Consider the following 23,593-nt stretch of genomic DNA (forward strand, 5'->3'; position numbering starts at 1 on the left):
GCGGAAAACTTGCGAGACTGGGATAAACAAGGCAGTCCCATCAAGTTACAGCCCTCACAGGCTTCACCGTATTTACATTCAAAGCAAAAAATGAGACCAGATCCTAATTCTCTTGGGAAGTTCACAGTAACAGTTATCCATGCTAACTCCAGGGCCAGCCCAATGTGCTACACTGAATTGACAAGGGAAGGGAGAACTAACATATGCCAAACTGAAAAAGAATAAATCAGGAGGCGTAAGTGTAGGATTTAACTATAGCTATATGTTTTTCTTCCAATAGATTTCCCCAAATAAAATATTTGCAGAGATTTAATTTATAAGCAAATGGTTTGCACAGGCTCCTAGAGAATAAAATGAGGTACCCTGTGCTGGAAAAGAAGCCCAACGTGTGGGGACAGCAGCAATGCCCATTTTAAGAATATAAAACTGGTGCAGGTAAATCTATTTGCTCTTTGACTCGGTCTTCTCTCTCTACATGTGAATTCAGTGAGCATCAAATAGTCATTCTGAAGTCTGTGATGGAGAGTTAGGAAAACAGCTTAAAAAAACAAACAGAAAGCACAGAACACATCCACTGATTCAGTGGAACCTAACACAAATGAGAATATAAAAAATTAATGGATTTAAACAATCCTGCTTCAAAGACCAACAGTCCGATTATCTCTTGGGCCTCTTTAGCTATGGCCTGTCACCTACGCCTACCACAAGTCCTATTCCAAAAATAAATGCTGACAGATGGAGAGTAGCTCTTTATTTCCTAATTTTCAAATAAAAGTTCTAGAAAATAAATACAAAATCTCCTCCCCCCTAAAACTCTATAATAACAAATGTGGAAGGAGACCACAGCTTATCAACTCAGCTCCTTTAATAACCAAAACTGCTCCATGTATCTCCGTGTCATCCTTCACCTCCAAACTTCAGATGAAAAAGGGTTCGATTCAAAGCAGAATTTAAAGCATTTTCCTGTTGAACTCCTTTCCATGCCAGAGTTACCTACTCATCTACATCCAGTCCCCACAGTATTTGATAACTCATCTCACCAGTCTTCCCCTATCTTCAAAAATCTGAAAACTGAACTCCAAACAAACAAAAGAATGACCTGTACAAGCCAAATGGACGAAAGGGAGCCAAATTCATTTAACAAATATCAACCAAGCACCTATTATGCGTCAAGATCTGTGATAAGTGTGGTGTGTATACCAAAAGCCAAACCAGTTGATGTCAAGTAAATTCCAACTCATTCCAACTTCAATCACGTGTATCAGAGTAGAACTGGGCTCCATAGGGTTTTCAATGGCTGTGAACTTCTGGAAGTAAGTGCTCAGCTACTAACTAAAAGGCTGGCTGTTCAAGTCTACTCAGAGGTGCCTTGGAAGAAACCTGTGTTTATGGTGGGAGTAAAATTAAAACAAACTCCCTACTCTAACGGAGCTTACAGTCTAACCAGGAAGCAAATAACTCCGTAATTAAAAAATGATGACTGCCAAAATGGGAATGAAACAGGGGGCTGAGCTAGAAAAGATGGTGACAGAGAAACTCTTGCACATGTGAACAAAGAGACAAGTACAGGAATGTTTATTCTTCTTAACACTGAAATACCCAGAATAATCTAAATGATCACTAGGAGAGAAAAGGAAAAATACAGGATATTCATATGATGGAATAATACATGGCAGTTAAAACAAATGATTGACTCTACACATATCAACATCAATATATTTCAAAATATAATGTTGAGTGAAAAAAGCAAGTTGCAAAATCAAACATGATGATACCATTTATATCAATTAAATGTGCATATTCATAGGTAACAAAGGCACACAAACAGGAAAGGCACATATCAACTTCATAATAGTAGTTGTCTCTAGAGGGGGAAGGAGGCGACGGAGAAGGGTGCACAAAGGAGTTAACTGTATCTGTAATGTTTTCAATTTATTTAAAAGAAAATCTGAGGCAATTATGATAAAATCTTAATATGTATTAATTCTGGGAGATGGGTACATGGGTATATGTTATTTTACACTATTAAAAATAATGGAAATATATATATATTTTTTAATTTAAAAATTAAGAGACGAAGGTGGGGTTGACGGACCTATTTACAAAGAATAGTCAGGGAAGGCCACACCAAGAAGGTGACAAAAAGCCTGGAGTGGAACATTCTAGGAAGAGTGGACCAGATGCATGAGGGTCCTACGGAGGGACAGAATTTAATGTGTTTGCAGAACTACAAGAAGATGGTGGCCTGTGTGGCTGGGGCAAAGCTGGGGTGTGGGAATTAGGGGGAGAGGGAGCACAAAAGGAGATTGAAGAGGTGAAGCAGACAATTTAGGGTCTTGTACAAAAATCCTCACTACTGGACCAATAAGCAGCATCATGATAAACGGAGAAAAGATTGAAGTTGTCAAGGATTTTGTTTTACTCGGATCCACACTTATGGAAGCAGCAGTCAAGAAATCAAATGACGCATTGCAATGGGCAATCTGCTGGAAAAGACCTCTTTAAAGTGTTAGAAAGCAAAGATGTCACTTTAAGGACTAGGGTGCACCTGACCCAAGCCATGGTGTTTTCAATCACCTCATATGCATCCAAAAGCTGGACAATGAATAAGGAAGACCGAAGAAGAATTGATACCTTTGAATTATGGTGCTGGCGAAGAATATTGACTATACCATGGACTGCCTGAAGAACAAACAAAACTGTCTTGGATTCCTCAACATAATAAAGGGCATCTATGCAAAGCCAAGAGCCAGTATCACTCTAAATGGAGAGAACCTGAAAGCATTTCCCTTGAGAACGGGAACCAGACAAGGATGCCCTTTATCACCGCTCTTATTCAACATCGTGTTGGAAGTCTTAGCCAGGGCAATTAGGCTAGACAAAGAAATAAAAGGTATCCGGATTGGCAAGGAAGAAGTAAAGTTATCACTATTTGCAGATGACATGATTATATACACAGAAAACCCTAAGGAATCCTCCAGAAAACTACTGAAACTAATAGAAGAGTTTGGCAGAGTCTCAGGTTATAAAATAAACATACAAAAATCACTTGGATTCCTCTACATCAACAAAAAGAACACCGAAGAGGAAATAACCAAATCAATACCATTCACAGTAGCCCCCAAGAAGATAAGATACTTAGGAGTAAATCTTACCAAGGATGTAAAAGACCTATACAAAGAAAACTACAAAGCTCTACTACAAGAAATTCAAAAGGACATGCTTAAGTGGAAAAACATACCCTGCTCATGGATAGGAAGACTTAACATAGTAAAAATGTCTATTCTACCAAAAGCCATCTATACATTTAACGCACTTCCGATCCAAATTCCAATGTCATATTTTAAGGGGATAGAGAAACAAATCACCAATTTCATATGGAAGGGAAAGAAGCCCCGGATAAGCAAAGCACTACTGAAAAAGAAGAAGAAAGTGGGAGGCCTCACCTTACCTGACTTCAGAACCTATTATACAGCCACAGTAGTCAAAACAGCCTGGTATTGGTACAACAACAGACACGTAGACCAATGGAACAGAATTGAGAACCCAGACATAGATCCATCCACGTATGAGCAGCTGATATTTGACAAAGGACCAGTGTCAATTAACTGGGGAAAAGATAGCCTTTTTAACAAATGGTGCTGGCATAACTGGATATCCATTTGCAAAAAAATGAAACAGGACCCATACCTCACACCATGCACAAAAACTAACTCCAAGTGGATCAAAGACCTAAACATTAGGACTAAAACGATAAAGATCATGGAAGAAAAAATTGGGACAACCCTAGGAGCCCTAATACAAGGTATAAACAGAATACAAAACATTACCAAAAATGATGAAGAGAAACCAGATAACTGGGACCTCCTAAAAATCAAACACCTATGCTCATCTAAAGACTTCTCCAAAAGAGTAAAAAGACCACCTACAGATTGGGAAAGAATTTTCAGCTATGACATCTCCGACCAGCACCTGATCTCTAAAATCTACATGATTCTGTCAAAACTCAACCACAAAAAGACAAACAACCCAATCAAGAAGTGGGCAAAGGATATGAACACACATTTCACTAAAGAAGATATTCAGGCAGCCAACAGATACATGAGAAAATGCTCTCGATCATTAGCCATTAGAGAAATGCAAATTAAAACTACGATGAGATTCCATCTCACACCAGCAAGGCTGGCATTAATCCAAAAAACACAAAATAATAAATGTTGGAGAGGCTGCGGAGAGATTGGAACTCTCATACACTGCTGGTGGGAATGCAAAATGGTACAACCACTTTGGAAATCTATCTGGCGTTATCTTAAACAGTTAGAAATAGAACTACCATACAACCCAGAAATCCCACTCCTAGGAATATACCCTAGAGATACAAGAGCCTTCATACAAACAGATATATGCACACCCATGTTTATTGCAGCTCTGTTTACAATAGCAAAAAGTTGGAAGCAACCAAGGTGGCCATCAACAGATGAATGGGTAAATAAATTGTGGTATATTCACACAATGGAATACTACGCATTGATAAAGAACAGTGACGAATCTCTGAAACATTTCATAACACGGAGGAACCTGGAAGGCATTATGCTGAGCGAAATTAGTCAGAGGCAAAAGGACAAATATTGTATAAGACCACTATTATAAGATCTTGAGAAACAGTAAACCTGAGAAGAACACATACTTTTGTGGTTACGAGGGGGGGAGGGAGGGAGGGTGGGAGAGAGTTTTTTATTGATTAATCAGTAGATAAGACCTGCTTTAGGTGAAGGGAAAGACAACACTCAATACATGGAAGGTCAGCTCAATTGGACTGGACCAAAAGCAAAGAAGTTTCCGGGATAAAATGAATGCTTCAAAGGTCAGCGGAGCAAGTGCGGGGGTCTGGGGAACATGGTTTGCGGGGACTTCTAAGTCAATTGGCAAAATAATTCTATTATGAAATCATTCTGCATCCCACTTTGAAATGTGGCGTCTGGGGTCTTAAATGCTAACAAGCGGCCATCTAAGATGCAGCAATTGGTCTCAACCCACCTGGAGCAAAGGAAAATGAAGAACACCAAGGCCACACGACAACTAAGAGCCCAAGAGACAGAAAGGGCCACATGAACCAGAGACCTACATCATCCTGAGACCAGAAGAACTAGTTGGTGCCCGGCCACAATCGATGACTGCCCTGACAGGGAGCACAGCAGAGGACCCCTGAGGGAGCAGGAGATCAGTGGGATACAGACCCCAAATTCTCATAAAAAGACCAAACTTAATGGTCTGACTGAGACTGGAGGAATCCCAGCGGCCATGCTCCCCAGACCTTCTGTTGACACAGGACAGGAACCATCCCCGAAGACAACTCTTCAGAAATGAAAGGGACTGGTCAGCGGGTGGGAGAGAGACGCTGATGAAGAGTGAGCTAATTATATCAGGTGGACACTTGAGATTGTGTTGGCAACTCTTGTCTGGAGAGGGGATGGGAGGATAGAGAGAGAGGGAAGCAGGCAAAATTGTCAAGAAAGGAGAGACTGAAAGGGCTGACTCAAGAGGGGGAGAGCAAGTGGGAGTAGGGAGTGAGATGTATGTAAACTTATATGTGACAGACTGATTGGATTTGTAAACGTTCACTTGAAGCTTAATAAAAGTTATTAAAAAAAAAAAAACTGTCTTGGAGGAAGTGCAGCCAGACTGCTCCTTGGAAGCAAGGATGGTGAGACTTCGTCTCACGTACTTTGGACGTGTTATCAGGAGGGTCCAGTTCTTGGAAAAGGATATCATGCTTGGTAAAGGGTCAGTGAAAGAGAAGAAACCCTCAACAAGATGGACTGACACAGTGACTGCAACAATCGTCTCAAGCAAAATGATTGTGAGGATGGCACAAGACCGGGCAGTGTTTCATTCTGTTGTACATAGGGTCGCTATGAGTCGGAACTGACCTGATGGCACCTAACAACAAGTTCAAGGTGAACTAAGATGAGATAGGAAGCCACTGGAGGGCTTATGGCAGGGGAATGACATGATGTAAATAACTTATATAGTTCTGATACATGTACGCCAATGTTCACTGCAGTATTATTCACAATAGCCAAAAGGTGAAAACAACCCAAGTGTCCACCAACGGACAAATGGATAAACAAAATGTGGTACATACACACCAATCCATTGCAATTGAGTCAATTCTGACTTATAGCAACCCTATAGGACAGAGTAGAACTGCCCCATAGGGTTTCCAAAGAGCAGGTGGTGGACTCGAACTGCCAACCTTTTGGTTAGCAGCCTGAGCTCTTAACCATATGTACACTGGATTGTTATTCAGCCATAAAGACAAATGAAGTTCTGATGCATGCTACCACATAGATGAGCCTTGAAAACATTATGCTAAGTGAAAGTAGCCAGACACAATAGGACAAATATGATTTCACTTATATGATCTAGAATAGGCAAATTCATAGAGAGAGAAAGTAGATTAGAGGTTACCAGGGGCTAGGTGGAGGGGATAAAGGGAGTTATTGCTTAATGGGTACTGAGTTTCTATTTGAGGTGGTGAGAAACTTTTAGAAATAGATGGTGATGATCACAGCTGCACAACACTGTGAAAGTAATTCATGTCACTGAACTGTACACTTAAAATGGTTAAAATAGCAAATTTTGTTATATTTATTTTACACAATAAGTGTGTGTGTGTGTGTGTGTGTGTGTGTGTGTAGCTCTGCCTGTTGTGTTGAGAATGGATTAGAGGGGTCAAGAGTAGAAGAGAGATACCAAACGAAGGATACTGTAGTGACTCAGGCCAGGGATGACAGCAGTCTGAGTAATTAGATGGTGGCAGTGTCAACGGAGAGAAATAGATGAATCTGAAATATATCATGGAGGTAAGCTTGGAAGGACTTACTAATGATTGGATGTTCGGAATAGGTAAGAAGAAAGGGATAGAAAAGAAAAAAATTTTTTCATTAATATTACTAAATACTTAGTGTTTGCCACTTTGTGTTCAACTGCTTTAAAGCATTCTACTAGATGTTGCTGACAGACATGAAAAAACACTCCTGGCCCCCTCATCTACTCAGTAAAGCTGAATGAACAAACTTGTAAGAGCAAATGAATGTAAACACAAGCTGAGGTCATAAATAAGGAGGTACTGATTAGGTTGAAACGAGTCCTGGTGGCACAATGGTTAAGCACTCAGCTGCTTGGTGGTTTGAACTACCTTGCAGCTCCATGGGGGAAAAGACCCGGTAATCTGCTCCCATAAAGATTACAGCCAAGAAAACCCTATAGGCAGTTCTACTCTGTCATGGGGTCACTAAGAGTCAGAACCAACTCAACGGCACGTGACAACAACAATTAAGTTGAAGAGTGAGGGAGATGAGGCTAAATCAGTCATGGCAAGAGAGTTTTGAGGAAGACTGAAAGAGATAGCACAGGAATTAGTGGATAAGTGGACAAAGGTGCTAAAAGCAGGAAAAATGACAAAGCAAAAACACAAACTTGAAAATAATTTGGCAAATGGCACACAAATTAACCTTATTAGAGCAGACTTGCTAAGTTACACGTTTTGAGTAAGAGAAAAATGTAGTTGGGGGTGAGAGGGCTCTGCAGAAAGGGCAGATATGATAGCATAAGGCACTCTGTTTAGTTTTTAGCTAACATTTACTAAGTGTTTATTATGTACCAAACACTGTATCAAGGCATTAACACATATTATCTCATTTAATTCTCCCAAACAAGAGTTACCATTATTCAGTTAATGGCTGTATCACCTACTACACTGAAACTCTGAGGACAAGGTCCTTGAATGCTTAAATTTACCATTATATCCCCAAAACCAATCCCATGCCCAACACCTGGTAGGTGCTTGGCACCTTACATGACTGCTTCCTCTGGGTTGTTAGGAGAAACACCAGTATACGGGCTAACATATGTTAATTAAGGTGCTTTGTAACCAAAGCATCCTATGCAGTAACCACCATCGCCGACGCCCTTTGACAAGTGAGAAAACAGAGGCTCAGGACGACTGACTTGCCGTACAAAGCAAATGAGTGGGTGAGCATGGCACTCTGGGTTTCCAGTCCAGAACTTTCTCCAGTACATGCTCAGGTATCTCTGCCTGGTTTTTGAGCCTACAAGAGAAGCATGCTCAGGTATCTCTGCCTGGTTTTTGAGCCTACAGAGGATCCCTTCTCTTGTTTACTACCAAGTAATCACGAGTTTGGCCTCTCAGGCTCTAGCTCTAGTTTTATTGGACTCGTTACCTAAGGCTTTCGCCTCAAGCCTGCAGGTCACAAGCAATGTCATTTGTCTCCATTTCCCTCCATGGTACACACTCAGCAAATATTACTTGAAGAATTTCTGGCTAGGAGGCAAGAACCAGTAATTAAATTAAATATATTCACCCACTCTGAGCCAATCTTCTGAAAACAAGTTATTTTTTCTGTCCAGTCGGACACCATTAAAGAAGAAACATCCAAATTCTTCCTGTGATTCAACATCAGCTGTCCATCCCATCATGCCATGCAGTCCAACGTAAATAGAACATACACCCTACCCTGTTGGCCAGTGCACAGAAATGTTACATGTGGCCCTAAGAACAATGTACATTATTAATAGCCCATGAGCTTACTCCCCCGCCTCCGAGGCCTCCTCCTCCCGCCTGCAGAAGGCACACCGCCCTCCTGTGCGGAGCTGCAAATGGAGGCCATGGCTAAGTCAGCAGGGGCAGAAACCCGCGAAATAAATCCAGCCATATGTCCGACACTCCAAATTATAAGACCTAATGTCTTTGTTCCACTCCTATCCCCACTCCACTCTTAGCCCTACCACAAAAAAAAATCCTCACTTGTCTCAAAACGGCAAATATTTTGTTAAATGTAAAACAACAAAGCCGTAAAAATAAGTAACAGAAAACTAAACCCACCCCTGTAAAGAAGCAGCAGTAATTCCAAAGATTGCACATAAACCGTTTCTGGAAATCGCTCGTGCTGTGTTGTTCTTTTAAAAATCCAAACAGAGAGTCACTTTTCGGTTCCATTCTATTTCATTTTGCTTTTTAGAAGAGGGAAGGGGTTTCCAAAGGGCAATTTTAAATTCTCAGACTCTAGTATGTTCGAGTTTAAAAGGGATACAAGCCAATTCAACCACAAAAACTAATAATAAAAAGGAAACAAAGACAGCTGTACAACCCAACACTGGCACTAAATTTCAAAGTAGGTACAAGATCTCTAGAACGATTACTACAGGGCTCCGGAATCCCTGGCTTAAAATCAAACAGCTTCTTAACACATACGTAAAACCATTCTCCCCGCTTTCCAAAACTCCCACGACTTACCAAACTTGGCTCACTGTAATTTAACACGGTATTTATGATATGGCGAATTGACACAGGCGCAGGCTGCCTACTGAAATGATGAAACACAAACAGAGGCATTAATTCAATTAGTCTGACCTCAGTTAAGCAGTCCTGAGCCATAATAAAATGAACTTGTTTTATTTTTAAATTTGAGATAGATGTGTCTTTAAAGGGCCTGACTATACTGTTGTGCATTTCTCTGAAGGGTGTCCTCAAGCCACCAGACATCACAGGCTACAGAGAGTAGGTTCTTTAAATGAGCAATAAGGTACCCAGCATGGCTAAAAGAAGGAGGCTGTGCAGTAGTTAACATCTTGTACACCATCAGAGTCCAACATTTGGGCACCTGATTCATCTTGGGGATGGGAATTTTGCAAGGCTGCAAAGTGCTACATGTCACCCATATATCTATTACCTGGGCAGTGGAGGAAAGGAAAAGCCTGTGAGGAGAAAAGGTCAGTGTTTGGGTTTACTAGTGATCCTTTCTCTTCGACTTGCCCAGATCTGCAATTTGTACAAAGAGGGAAGGGAATGATTGTGGGAGGGAAAAAGTAAAGTTATGTGATATTTTCCCCTTTCCTTGACAATAGTATTATACAGGAAATTACCTATGCAGATGGACTGAAGAATCAGACAATTAAACCTTACTAAATTTCTATGCCACTGGTGAATAGTGGTTAATAACTTCACACTTTTCTTTTAGTCTCTTAACAAGGAGGAAATGGCACTTTCTAAATCATTACTGCTCTGTCATCTTGGTTCATTGCCAAAGCAAGGAGCTTTGGAACACCTGTCAAATAACACGCAGCTTGTGAAAAAGAAACATATACAAAAATAGGCTTATATAAAAACTTCACATATGTAGAAAGAGGAATGGGTTTGGGTTAACAGAAAGTCACTCATTCTGCTGAGAGTTGGAGAAAGAAAAAGATTTCCAGGACTCAAATTACGTGATTCAAGTCAAAGTAATGAAACCTAATCTACCAAAGTGGCAATCAGTGGTGTTGACACAAGGTCTGTCTGATACAGTATTTATATTCTCATCCTTAGCCACATTCCCAATGGTTTCAATAATTCAATGGGCAAAATATGGTGGTGAAAATACTCTGTCCTGCCATCTCAAATAAAGGTGACTAGTAAAAATGTACAAAGTATCCTTTTTGTTATTCTGAGTACCCTGGCCATTCTTGTAAACTCAAGCTAGGCTTAAACATCAAGACCCTCTTTGAAAATGCATCACCTCCACACCCACCCATCTAAAACTACAGAAACTACTAGGCAAGTGTGATCTCAGAGTTAAAGCAACTGAGCACCCAGTCTGTGGGGTCCAGGGCGAGGTGGGACACAAAATGTGTGAAGCCTAATCCCTGACAAACTGAAGTGGAGCTTGGAGAACAGAGAAACTACGTGAGGCTGCGGGCTTTTCTTTTGTTTGGCTTTTGTTAAATAAAGAAAATAATTTTCTGAAATATTCATACTAGTTTATGCAGACTCATTCCAAAAAGTAGCAATAAGAAAGCCAATAATTCAATATATGAGTGAAAAAAGGCACCAATTTAGATTGAGAATAAGGAGAGTCCACCTTCCTTAATGAAATAAACCCTGGAACTTTTAAGGCTAGTATTGACAGAAGATTCTGAAAAACTGGGGAAGCCAGCCCACAGTCCAAGGACCTCTCTTACTGCTGCTGATACTACTCTTTTGGAGTATGTGGAGGGGTGGGGGGAGGTGTGGGGTGCTCCTTCTTTGACAAAGACTTGTATTATCATGGGATTTCCCCAAAGCTTGGGTAAGACAAAGATGGGTAAACCACTTTAAAAAACTCAGTTTCTGAATAAAAAACAAGAACATCCCTAAATTATCTCCTCAATGAAGCTTTCTTCTCTTAAGCTCACAGACCCCAGCCCATTTCAGAGGAGATTTGAGGCAGAATTTGACCTAGTCTTTCTCTTCTCAATGACCTCTCTGCTGTCTTGGGTCCTCCTAAACCTGTATCTTTTAATGTCCAAAACCCAAATGAACACATAGAGGCAGATGCCTAAGAAACCTGGGGTTCTGGTTTCCAACTACCAAGAAAGAAGGACAAAATCATTCTAAATTTATTTTGAAAAGTCTAAAGTTATGGCTAGTTTAAAAGAAGTACTACGTTGGTGTTTTCAAGAATACAGAGTAATTCAAACCAGGCCTAAGTACAACCCACTTATTTATCTCAGTAAATGTAAAACTGTGTTAATAAACTATGAATTATTCTGTAACTTAAAATTTTTTGTTAGTGCATTTCTCTCAAATTATTAAAAGTCTAAGTTACTATAATTTGGACTAGTCTTCTGCGGGGTGTTTCCAAAGTAGTACTTCCTCTTCTCATCTTTGTATTTACCAACATTACTTTCATCAATTTTTAGAAAGGATACAGACAAATGGACAAGCAAATGTAGATGTTCCTTAGCACAAGCTCATAAATACAAATGATCTGCAGCCAGGATTCCACTTACTTGACTGTAAATAGCTCTTTCAATAGTATCTAAGGGTGTATGAAAAGAACCTAGGCTCTAAAAAAAAAAATTTTTTTTAGCTATTAATTTGTACTATAGAGAATTCCAACTCATTCCATCTAAACTGCTGTAAACTCTGAATTAAGAGAACGACCATTAATAAAGCTGAATCATATGTGTTACCAGTTTTGAAGAACTTCAAAGAACTGAGAACCCAAACATCCCTGAAACATGACAATAAAAAGGGAATAAAAAGTTTCTCTGGCTTAGAATTTCAAAATATAAACAACTTTGAAAGTGAGAAGTAATCTATGATCTTTGAAAGAAAATACTGCTTTTCTTTACCTAAAATACATCTGCCAAAATTTATACGTTAAACCTTCATTTGAGCCTTAAAAGAAATTCCCTTCCTGTATCCAAAAAAAAAAAAAATCAAACTGTTGGTAGGTCAGCTGAAGTTAAAAGTACTTTTAATGGTGGCTATTAAAATTCTGGAGACAGAATTAGAACTCTTCCCTCCTACCACCCACACAGTTTCCATGGGTCTGGTCTGGCAAGAAAATTCTTCACACTGCCATGTTTTAGATGACAAAAGTATACAATTTTAAGGCTAACGTTTGGCTATGGTATTTTCCCTTCAAGCTAATTAAGAAGGTAAAAATATAAGAACCAACAGAAACAGGACATATATCTTCATACAGGCAATTCACACAAGAAAACCAGAGTCAATAAACACACAAAAAGATTTCCAATTTAAATAATAACTAGTGAAATGCAAATTAAAATCATGATGAGCTACCATTTCACACTCATGAGAGTGGCAAAAATTAAAAATTCTGCTAACAACAAGTGGTGGCAAGGATGTGGAATACTAAGGATTATGCAAGTATGTTTATATGTATACCAGAATAGAAAAACAAATAACAAATTGACAAAGGCAAAACAGTATATCAAAATATTTCCAAATCTCTTTAGATTAACCTTTCTAATACTGTGACTATGGGGGTCATCTATTTGACTCTGCGGCTATAAGTATGAACGTAGCTGTTTGGTATAAGAATTTGACTTGCTATGATAAGTTAAATGACTGCTATCATATTACACTAATGACCGGAGACCATAAATTGTGGGATAACATCGAGGACATCATACATGAAGAAAGCAAAAGGTCATTAAAAAGAAAAGAAAAAAGACCAAAATGGATGTCAGAAGAGGCTCTGAAACTTGCTCTTGAGCCTAGAGTAGCTAAATCGAAAGGAAGAAATGATGAAGTAGAAGAGCTGAACAGATTTCAAAGGGTGGTTCAAAATATGCAAAGATCTGGAGACAGAAAAATCAAAAGGGAAGAACGCTCTCAGTATTTCTCAAGCTGAAAGAACTGGAAAAAAAATTCAAGCCTCAAGTTGTAATACTGAAGGATATTATGGCAAAAATATTAAACAATGCAGGAAGCATCAAAAGAAGATGGATGGAACACAGAGTCACTGTACCAAAAAGAAATGGTCGACATTCACTCATTTCAGGAGGCAGCATATGATCAAGAGCTGAGTGTACTGAAGGAAGAGGTCCAAGCTGCACTGAAGGCACTAGCGAAAACAAGACTCCAGGAACTGACAGAATACCAGCTGAGATGTTTCAACAAACGGATGCACCACTGGAAGTGCTCACTCTTCTATGCCAAGAAATTTGGTGGCCAGCTACCTGGCCAACTGACTGGAAGAGATCCATATTTATGGCCATTCCAAGGAAAGGGGATCCAACAAAATGCAGAAGTTATCAAACAGTATCATTAATATCACACACAAGTAAAATTTTGCTGAAGATCGTTCAAAAGGGGTTGCAGTACTTCGACAAAGAAATGCCAGAAATTTAAGCTGGATTCAGAAGAGGACGTGGAACAGGGATATCACTGCTGAAGTCAGACGGATCTTGGCTGAAAGCAGAGAATACCAGAAGGATGTTTACCTGTGTTTTATTGACTATCCAAAGACATTTGACTGTGTGCTTAATTTTGCACATACAGAAACTGTACATACACCAAGAGGCAGCCGTTTGAACAGAACAAGGGGATGCTGCATGGTTTAAAGTCAGGAAAGGTGTGTGTCAGGGCTGTATCCTTCACCATACTTATTCAATCTGAATGTTGAGCAAATAATTCAAGAACCTGGACTATATGAAGAACGTGGCATCAGGTTTGGAGGGAGACTCATTAACAACCTGCAATATGCAAATGACAACCTTGCTTGTTGAAAGTGAAGGACTTGAAGTACTTACTGATGAAGATCAAAGACTACAGCCTTCAGTATGGATTACACCTCAACTTAAAGAAAACAAAAATCCTCACAACTGGACCAATAAACAACATCATGATAAACAGAGAAAATATGGAAGTTGTCAAGGATTTCATTTTACTTGGATCCACAATCAATGCCCATGGAAGCACCAGTCAAGAAATCAAATGATACATTACATTGTGCAAATCTGCTGCAAAAGACCTGTTTAAAGTGTTCAAAAGCAAAGATATGACTTTGAGAACTATGGTATGTCTGGCCCAAGCCATGGTATTTTCAATCGCTTCATATGCATGTGAAAGCTGGACAATGAATAAGAAAGACGGAAGAATTATTGATGGTTTTGAGTAACGGTGTTGGCAAAGAATATTAAATATACCATGGACTGCCAGAAGAACGAACAAATCTGTCTTGGAAGAAGTACAGCCAGAATGTTCATTAGAAGCAAGGATGGTGAGATTTTTTCTCACATACTTTGGACATGTTATCAGGAGGGACAAGTCCCTGGAGAAGGACATCGTGCTTAGCCAAGTGCCTAATCATTGTGCCATCAGGGCTCCTTAAAATGAGTTGGGGGTTTTCCCCCTGCTTTTTTTTTTTTGTGTGTGTGTGTGTGTGTGGCAAAGTGCAGAAGAATTGCTATATGACACATAAATGGTAAAAATTTTAAATGCACCACATGTATAGGCACACACTTACATTGTAAAAGCAGACAAAACCAACTCCTCTAGACAGCAGTTACCTCTGAGGAAGAGGAGAAAGAGATAAGGTGGAAAGGAAAGGGTCTTTAGTTGTCTCTATAATATTTTATTGCTCTCAATGATTTTAAAAAACTAGGCTTCTTTTAAGAATAAAGATTGGAAAAGAAATGCTTATTTCCACATAAAACATAAAAGACTTATGTAATTAACACTTAATTACAAAGGTCTCCATATTCACTCATTTTCTTTAACCAATGACTCCAACGAAGGCTAAATCCCTCAGTCCTGGTACCATTCCCAAGGGTTCCTGACAGATACTATCGCATAGCCTAGATAAGCCCAGGAAGGCTTGCCCGGATTTTAATGTTTTCATGTGATGATTTGGATACATCTTCTAAGTACACAAATTTCAGCTCTGAACACAACTGAAATCAAGGCAGTCTACAACTGGTTGGCAACCAGGCTAGCAAAGACTCATTGCAGACAACTGGATGGTAAAATACAAACGCATGGGCTCCACACCCGAACACTGGAGCATACGTTAACATTACATGCAATCAGAATTCTAGACCAAAAATAGTTTTTCAAGGGCACAGAAATAACAGGGTGTAGAAAGGAAACAATCCCGGTGTCAGTAAATCCTAATTATTCCAAGAAGACAAATATTACCATTACACTGAAGATTAAGCAATGGTCATGTTTATACATGTACGATAACTCTAAAATGCCTCCACAGGAAAGCAAATTCACAGAGGCAAAATTGTATATCAATTTCATTTCCAGTTCTCTTAGATTAACCTCTCTGACACTGTGGCTGAGGAAGTCATCTATTGCGGCTGCATGGCCATAGATATGAGAATTTGGCTACTTGATGTAAGAATCTAGCCTGTGATGATTAATTAAATGATTGTTGTTATCAATAACAGTTGTGATTCAAAAATCATTAAACATTAAATAAATTAGACTACTACAACCCTTTAAGCCAGTTTTTAGCCTCTCTTTAATAGTTTCAAAATGAGTAAGTCTGAAATGTTGACAGATTTAAGTCACTAAATGGCCTTCACTCTTGTTTACTGAATAAAAGCCTTAATTGATTAATGATCTCAGGGTGTCTATCGCCATCTAGTGAACAATCACTTCAATTACCACACTAGTCACTTGACAACTTGACATTTTCTTCATGGTTTAAAAAATGTATGTCTACACAGTGCTGCAGGCTTGTCCAATTTCTTTTTTATGTTACTGGTCTACACATGCATTGAAAACAAACACAAATACAGATGCTATTTGTATAGTTTCACTTCTGAGTGTCTGTAAACGAAGTTTCAATATTACTTCTCCAGAAACGTTGACTTCAGTATTTTTAAATAACTTGCACACTGTAAGTTCCCTAATACAATTCCTTAACTGTTAACTAATTTCTTCACTACCGAAGAGTTAAAAATCATAGAAGAATTTAAGTGTGAAAGATCACACCTGTGAAAAGATAATATTGATGTCCATTTGACACAGCTATTAGCACTTCTACTATAAACCTGTTTTTAAAAGTACAATTAGTAATTATTCCGAGTTCTTTAGCAGTCATAATACATTTGATTACAGAAATTATTAGGTCATCAGAGCCAAGCCCGCATCATTCCCATAAAACTGAGCACATACAAAAAAAGGGGAGCGGGGGCTTCAAGGCCTCCCCAGGCTGTGTATTAATCCATATTCGAATGCACAATTTTCGAAATCTTGCTATGACATGCTACCAGGTTTCTTTCTCATTAATTTCCACTTGAACCTTAATTTAATTTACCCTAACAAGGGCTTTAAAAACAAACCACTTCTAGGATCTTCAGGTTACTATATTATTTTGTCCACTCCACCTTATTACAAAAAAAAAAAATACCAATTTGATGAGTTACAGAGGTATTCCAAAATCTCAGAAAACTGACACTCCATTTATACTTTACTCCTCATACCTCTTTAATAATCGAGAGATGCTTGAAATCACAAACGTCTAATAGTCTACCTGGAAAACACTAGCAACCTCAAAGACAGGTTATCACATAGAATTGTTCTGTCCTCCAGCGCTAATAATTATCACCAATAATTTCACAGTCATTTTTATTTTAGGATATAATATCCATAGGTGACTCTGGCTCTTCTTCTACAACAAGATTTCCAGAGGACAACTCTGTAATTACTATAGCTCATTTAACCTCAAAATATTTTAAAGGTCTACTTTCCACAGTTGTTTTTATCGTTACTTGTGGAAAGAGGAAAGTAGAAAATAGAAGCCAAGAATTTAAATCACATATGATTAAGTCTAGATTTGTTTGAAATCCTTTATTTTTTAGTAGAGAGAGTAAGGGTTTGCTTAATTGTTTATTAAAGATTTGTTATTGCTGTATTTTATACAACAGAAACATAAAAACTGAGTTTAAACTTCCTATTAAATATCCAGCTAAATGGAAATGTTACCCTTAACATACAATGGATTAGGGGAGTGGGGGAGATCATTGGACAAATTTGGGGCTTATCATTATCAACAGTGCCCTTTTAAGCTTGTGGATTTCTGAGCCAATGCAGAAAATGTAACAACAGGGATTTCCCAACAGCAAGAGGCACTCTCCAAGGGAGTAAATTGTCAACTATTGCCTCTCCTGAGAAACTTAAGAGTAACCTTGATCCAATCTCAATAGTCAACCCGTGTATTATCACCCAGTTGGGGCATAGTGAGTGCATTTCCTAATACAAAAATAAGATGGTATTCTATCAGCAGCCACTGGATACGTATACGGAAATAAAATTTACATAATTTTGAAGTAAACTTAGCCTAAGAAACTGAAAACATCCTTCCCTCACTTTAACTAACCCTAAAAGGCCTATATCTTCTCATGTGAAAAAGCCTGTGTCTTGACATGAGTCTTGAAAAAGATCTTCCAGGAATAAGAGGTAGAACATAAAGCAGAACCACTGTTACGAAAGACATCCTGAAACAGCGCAGACAACACTAACATAGTAAAAAAAAAAAAAATTATAATCAGAAAGACACGGATTCAAATTCAAAATACCTACTTACTGTACTTCATCTCTGAGTCTTAACTTTCTCATCTGCAAAATGGGGATGTTATTACCTATATCAAAGGATTGCTGTACAATACGTCTAAACGTTTCTAACACATCACTGATGTTCAATACAGGCTTTACCCATGTCTATCGAATAAGGCTACCAACAGAAGAGTGACTCTCACAACATCCTGATGTTTGTTTCACACCAACTTGATCTGCACTGTCCAATACAGCAGCCACTAGCCACATGTGGCTATTTAAATTTGTATTAATTATAATTAAGTAAAACTAAAAATTCAGTTCCTCAGTTGCACTAGCCAGATATTAAGTGCTCAATAGCTACATGTGGCTAGAGGCTACTTTATTGGCTAGTGCAGACAGAGAACATTTTCATCACTGCACAAAGTTCTACTGGACAGCATTGGTCTAGACCCTAAAGCAAAGGTCAGCAAACTTTTTTCTGAAAAGGGCCAGAGAGTAAGTACTTGAAGCTTTGCAGGCCATACAAGTCTCTATCATGAGTACTCAACTTGCTGTTGTAACACAAAAGCAGGTAACACATTAAAACAAACGAGCATGACTGTACCAATAAAACTTTATTTATAAAAATATGGCAGGCTAGATTTGGCCAAGAGGCCGTAATCTGCTGATCCCTGCTCTAGAATATTCTGAATCCAGACCCCCAATACTAGCATTCTGCCCATAACCACTACCTTCTTTAAGACTGAGTAGTATTAAATCCATTAAAAGGAAACAACAGTTTACTGGAACTAAATGGTATTTAGTATTTAATGTAACTATTATAAAAGCTCCGGTGGTGCAGTGGTTAAGCACTCAGCTGCTAACCAAAAGGTCGGCAGTTCGAACTCACAGCCACTCCGTGGAGAAAGATGTAGCAGTCTGCTTCTGTGAAGATTACACCCTTGGAACCCTGTGGGGCAGTTCTACTCCAGCCTATAGGATCGCTATGAGTCAGAATCAACTTGATGGCAATGAGTTTGGTTTTTGGTTTATTCTTTTACAAATTAAGAAAAACCCATGCACGTAATACTAAAGCAAATGAAGCTTACAGTGTTCATTCATAAAGTGACAACACCTCAAATCTATTTGGTATCTGACCCATCTTTCTAAAGCCAATGACTCTTAATCTGTAACTCCAGTCTGGACATACTCCTAGAATTCTAGATCTATACATCTAAAAACTACTTAATATGGCTACCTGGAAATCAATTACATATCTCAAAGGTAACACATCCAAGAAAAAACTTTTAATCCCTCCCTCCCCATTTTTTTCATCATAGTAAATGGTCCCGTTAGCTAACCAGCTATAAGACAAAAATGGAAGCAGCCTCCTTGATTTCTTCCTTTCCCTCACACCCCAATCCATCAGCGAATCCTGTATATCTTCATAATATGTCACAAATTCACCTCCACTAATACCTTTTTTTGGGTTTTTTAATACCACCAGCCTAAGGCACCATGATCTGATACTTGAACTACCACAACAAGCCTCCTAACTGGTTGCCCAGCTGATTCTTGTCCCCTTCAAGCCATTCTACTCAGAAGTAGTGAAATGCCTATCACTTCACGGTTTAAACCTTTCACGGGCTTTCACGGCCATCAGGGCCTTCTCATTGCTGACCTTTATGACTAAATTGACCTTCCTCCTGAACTACATGTAACTAGCTCCCTTATGTCATTCAGGTCTCAGTTCATGTCACCTCCTCAAAGAAGCCTTCCCTGTCCAATCTAAACTAGCCATCTAAACATTCTTCTAGTCCACCACTCGGTTTTAATTACCTGTCGAGCATTTGTTTCTATCACGTTTTCTTAGTCATTTTTATTTATTTATTCATTTATTTGTAGTCTGTTTTCCCAATATCCAACTCTCGTGTAGAATATAAACCTCATAATAGTAGGGACCTTTGATGTTTTGCTGCACACTATATACCCCGTGCCTGGCATGTAGCAATAAACACATACACACACAGTGAATCAATGAATGATTATTTAAATGCCTGTTAGTTTTAAACTTACTCTAAAAAGGAAGTATTTGAAGCTGTATAACTAGGTAACAAACTTGGCTCTCTCACACTACAACGTGTATAGTTTAAAATATTCTCATTTTCAGAGATGTGAACGTTAAGCCATTTACCTCCCTTCCTTTGTATGTCACCAAAGCAGCCAGTGGCTTGGCATAAAATCTGCTGTAAGAAAATCCCAAGCAGCCGTACATACTGTTTGCCGTGAGCTTCAGAGCCTTCTGTCGAATGTCATACTGCAGGTCCCACAAGGACAAGAGAAAAACAACAATATTTGCAGATAGTTAAGCATTATACTGGATGTCTTGCTAGACTGCAAATAAAAGGGAGAAACCCTCACTATCCCTGAAATAAAAAATTCTTAACATACTCAAGCCAACTTCCCAGATCCATGATACCCTGACGTCCTAGAAGCAAGTAAACGTAAGACTCCAAAGCTCCCAGGATTCAGCAGGGTCTTGCTCAGATACAGCCTTTGCTGATACAGCTGCTTTCCACTCTAAGGCATTCTGCTGTTCTTTAATGGGTGCCTACCCACAAACTTAAAATAAGCACATGCATTTGCCCATAGCATCAAATAATCAAATCCTAAAAACTGAAGACTGTCACTCAGATATCTCTTAGTGAAAAAACATACCTGAAGAACAAGGTCTGGATTTAAATCTTGCTGTTTCATTAGCTGTTTCACTTGTTTTCTCCGCTCTACCAGTTTCCGAATCTCTCTGGGCAAAATGCCTATTTCTAAGCTCGGATCTGGCAGCTCAGGGATCTGCTCTTGTTCTCCATCCTGATGAACATACAATAGAAACGACAGACAAATCAAATTTTTGAGAAATACGTTTCTAAAATAATATTCAGTGGAAGCCTTATTCCCATGATGACATTTTTAAAAGGTGCTGCTGTTTTGCGCTGTCGAGCGGATTCTGACTCATACCAACACTATAGGACACAGTTGAACTGCCCCAGGGGGTTTCCTAGCCCGTAATCTTACGAGAGCAGATTGCCAGGTCTTTTCTCCCACAGAGCTGCTAGTGGGTTTGAACCACGGATCTTTGGGTTAGTAGCCAAGTGGTTAACCACTGTTCCACCAGGGCTCCTCTTGAAAAGCTACTTTCTTATAAAAGTAAATGTCCATAATGCATACGTGGTATAAGAGGCGCTTAGAGGGTTGTAGAACAAGTCAACACTGCCCTCTTTTCCTACCAAGTCTATCAGCTCGTCATTCTCAACATCTTCCACTCATGTAGTTATTCATAATTTCAATATTGTTCAAAGGGATGAATTTTTACATATGATACCATCCTCTCTTCACCAAGATTGGGGAGCAACATGTTTGGGGAAATTCTTTTTAAAATAAAACACTAAGAGAAACCTCTAGGACTTAAAAGAAAAAAAAAACAGCTAAAATACTACTTCAAATCATTTGCACTCTCAAACAAAACACTACAGAATTTTAAAACCACACAGAATCACAGCAATCACTGTAAATGTTTTAGACTAACAAATAAAAACCTAAATACTAAATCAGCAAATTTCTTTTAAGAATTTGGAGCACATATTTAAATAAAAAAAATAGGCCATGACATTTTAAAAATTAACACATATATATTCCTCAGCATTTATGTAGTCCCTTTTATCTATAAATTGTTTGCAATTGGTAGAAGAATAGCAACATATTAGAAAAGCAACCAGCAGTCTTCTTACATTAAAATTTACAGCAGGAAAAAGTAGGGAAAGCATGAGGCTATTTTTCTCAAGCCTCCATTAATTCTATTAACAGGCTGCAAAGAAAAGCCAGGCACATTTGCCCTTTCAAAGGTTCAGAATCAAAAATAAGCCTCTTGGCTTAAAGCATGTCAAGTCCATGCCATTCGATAACCCAGTCCTTACAAAGCATCTGATTTAATGAAGATCAATAGCTTCAAATGAGCAATCTTACAATAATAATAGGGGCCTATTGTTTTCCAATACAGCAGATGATGAGAACAAGCCTATTGAAGAGATCCTGGTACACATTCCAATTATTCCCAGCAACTACTGAAGTCAGATGAAAAGTTAACGGCAAGGATCTGGTGTCAGAAATGTACAATCCTCTCCCAGCTCTACCATCACTAGCCGTGTGATGCTAGCTGTTCTGAAGACCAAATGAGGTACTGCACATGAAAATAATATGGAATCTATAAAGTGCTATTTGTACAGAATTTCTTCAATGACCTCTAAAAGGACTCTATTGTTTTTCTAGAATCAAAATGGTAAAGCTCAAATAAACAAAGTGGGGGAAAGAGTGGGGAGGTTGGATAATGATAATGATCACAAGGCTGACTGAGTAAGCAGGACACAATCCAAAGAACATTATTAATCAAATGTTGACATGACCTTTTGGGGATGTCTATCGACTCAACGGCAATGGGTTTTTTGGGTTTTATCCAGCACTTTGTGAAATTATCCTCTAGTCCCACAGAAAAGCCCCTCAGCAGTCATATTTGTACTCTGTGAACCCACTCTTGTGGTCACAGTTGATGGGACCAGGGGTGCTCACCAACCTAACCAAGCCTATCAGATTCTCTCTTCTGGGAATATGGAATTGGTATTGAAAAACAGCTCCCAAGCCCGTGGTTGGAACTAAAGGACATGTAAATAGAGCAGCTAGATAGAGGACAAGAGACATCTTCTGCCATGTGTACAAAAAACAGGAAAACAATTTACAGAGTTATTTTAAATCTGTCTTTTACTGCTAGAGAACCAGTTTTAATCAAATTCCCTACTGACGATCAATTGTATAGGCTTTATTTATGAAGAGCCATTCATTAAGTCCTATGTAAAACTGTTGACTGAATGATCATTGGTTAGATTAAAATCCAGGTCAGGGAACTCAAAATCATTCTTTTCAAAGTTTCTTTAGTGAGTCAAATCATTAAGAAATGTTTTCATGGCTAAAATGTATAAAGACTGAAAATACCAAGTGTTAGAGAAGATGAGGGGCAACCTGAACTCTCATACATGCCTGTTGGAAGTATAAAATGTTACAACTACTTTGGAAAACAATTTGATAATTTTTTATCAAGTTAAAAATGCACTTTCCATGCAAACCAGCAAACTCACTCCCTAGGTATTTACCCAAGAGAAAAGAAAGCATAAATCCACAAAAAAGATTTTCACAAAAATGTTCACAGCAGCTTTATTAATAATAACCAAAAACTGATAGCAACCCAAACATTCATCTCAGAAGAATGAATAAACAAACTATGGAGGCCTACTCAGCAATAAAAGGGAAGATCTCTTGATAATGCAACAACATGGATAAATCTCAAAAGCATTATGTTGAACAAAAAAAAAACAGACACAAGAGAATACATACTATATCATTCCATTTATATGAAGTTCTACAACAGGCAAAGCTAAGCTATGGCGACAGAAGTCAGCTCAATGGTTGTCTTTGGAGGGGGGATTTACTGTAAAAAGGCATAAGGGGCATATCAAAACATGGGGTGAAGCTAATGCAGTGTTTGGAGGAAAATTTATAGTTGTAAATGTTTACATCAAAAAAGAAGAAACCTTTCAAATCAGTAATCTGTTATGAATTGTGTCCCCCAAAAATATGCATTGTAAATCCTAACCTCTGTACCTGTGGTTATAATACCATTTGGAAATGAGCTGTGTTTATGTT

General features: G+C 38.6%; 1 protein-coding gene across 3 annotated transcripts in view; it reads right to left on the reverse strand.

The window, feature by feature from the left end:
• The window catches only part of POLA1 (DNA polymerase alpha 1, catalytic subunit), a 349,246-nt gene that overhangs the window by 274,607 nt on the left and 51,046 nt on the right, over positions 1 to 23,593 (reverse strand). For all 3 annotated transcript variants that reach the window (XM_049873141.1, XM_049873140.1, XM_049873142.1), the window contains exons 25-26: positions 20,564 to 20,713; positions 20,040 to 20,162 (exon numbers count right to left, since the gene is read on the reverse strand). In XM_049873141.1, coding sequence (XP_049729098.1) covers positions 20,040 to 20,162; positions 20,564 to 20,713 — 273 coding nt within the window. The remainder of the gene's footprint in view (positions 1 to 20,039; positions 20,163 to 20,563; positions 20,714 to 23,593) is intronic.

Source organism: Elephas maximus, chromosome X, assembly GCF_024166365.1.
Source record: "Elephas maximus indicus isolate mEleMax1 chromosome X, mEleMax1 primary haplotype, whole genome shotgun sequence".
NCBI lineage: Eukaryota > Metazoa > Chordata > Mammalia > Proboscidea > Elephantidae > Elephas > Elephas maximus.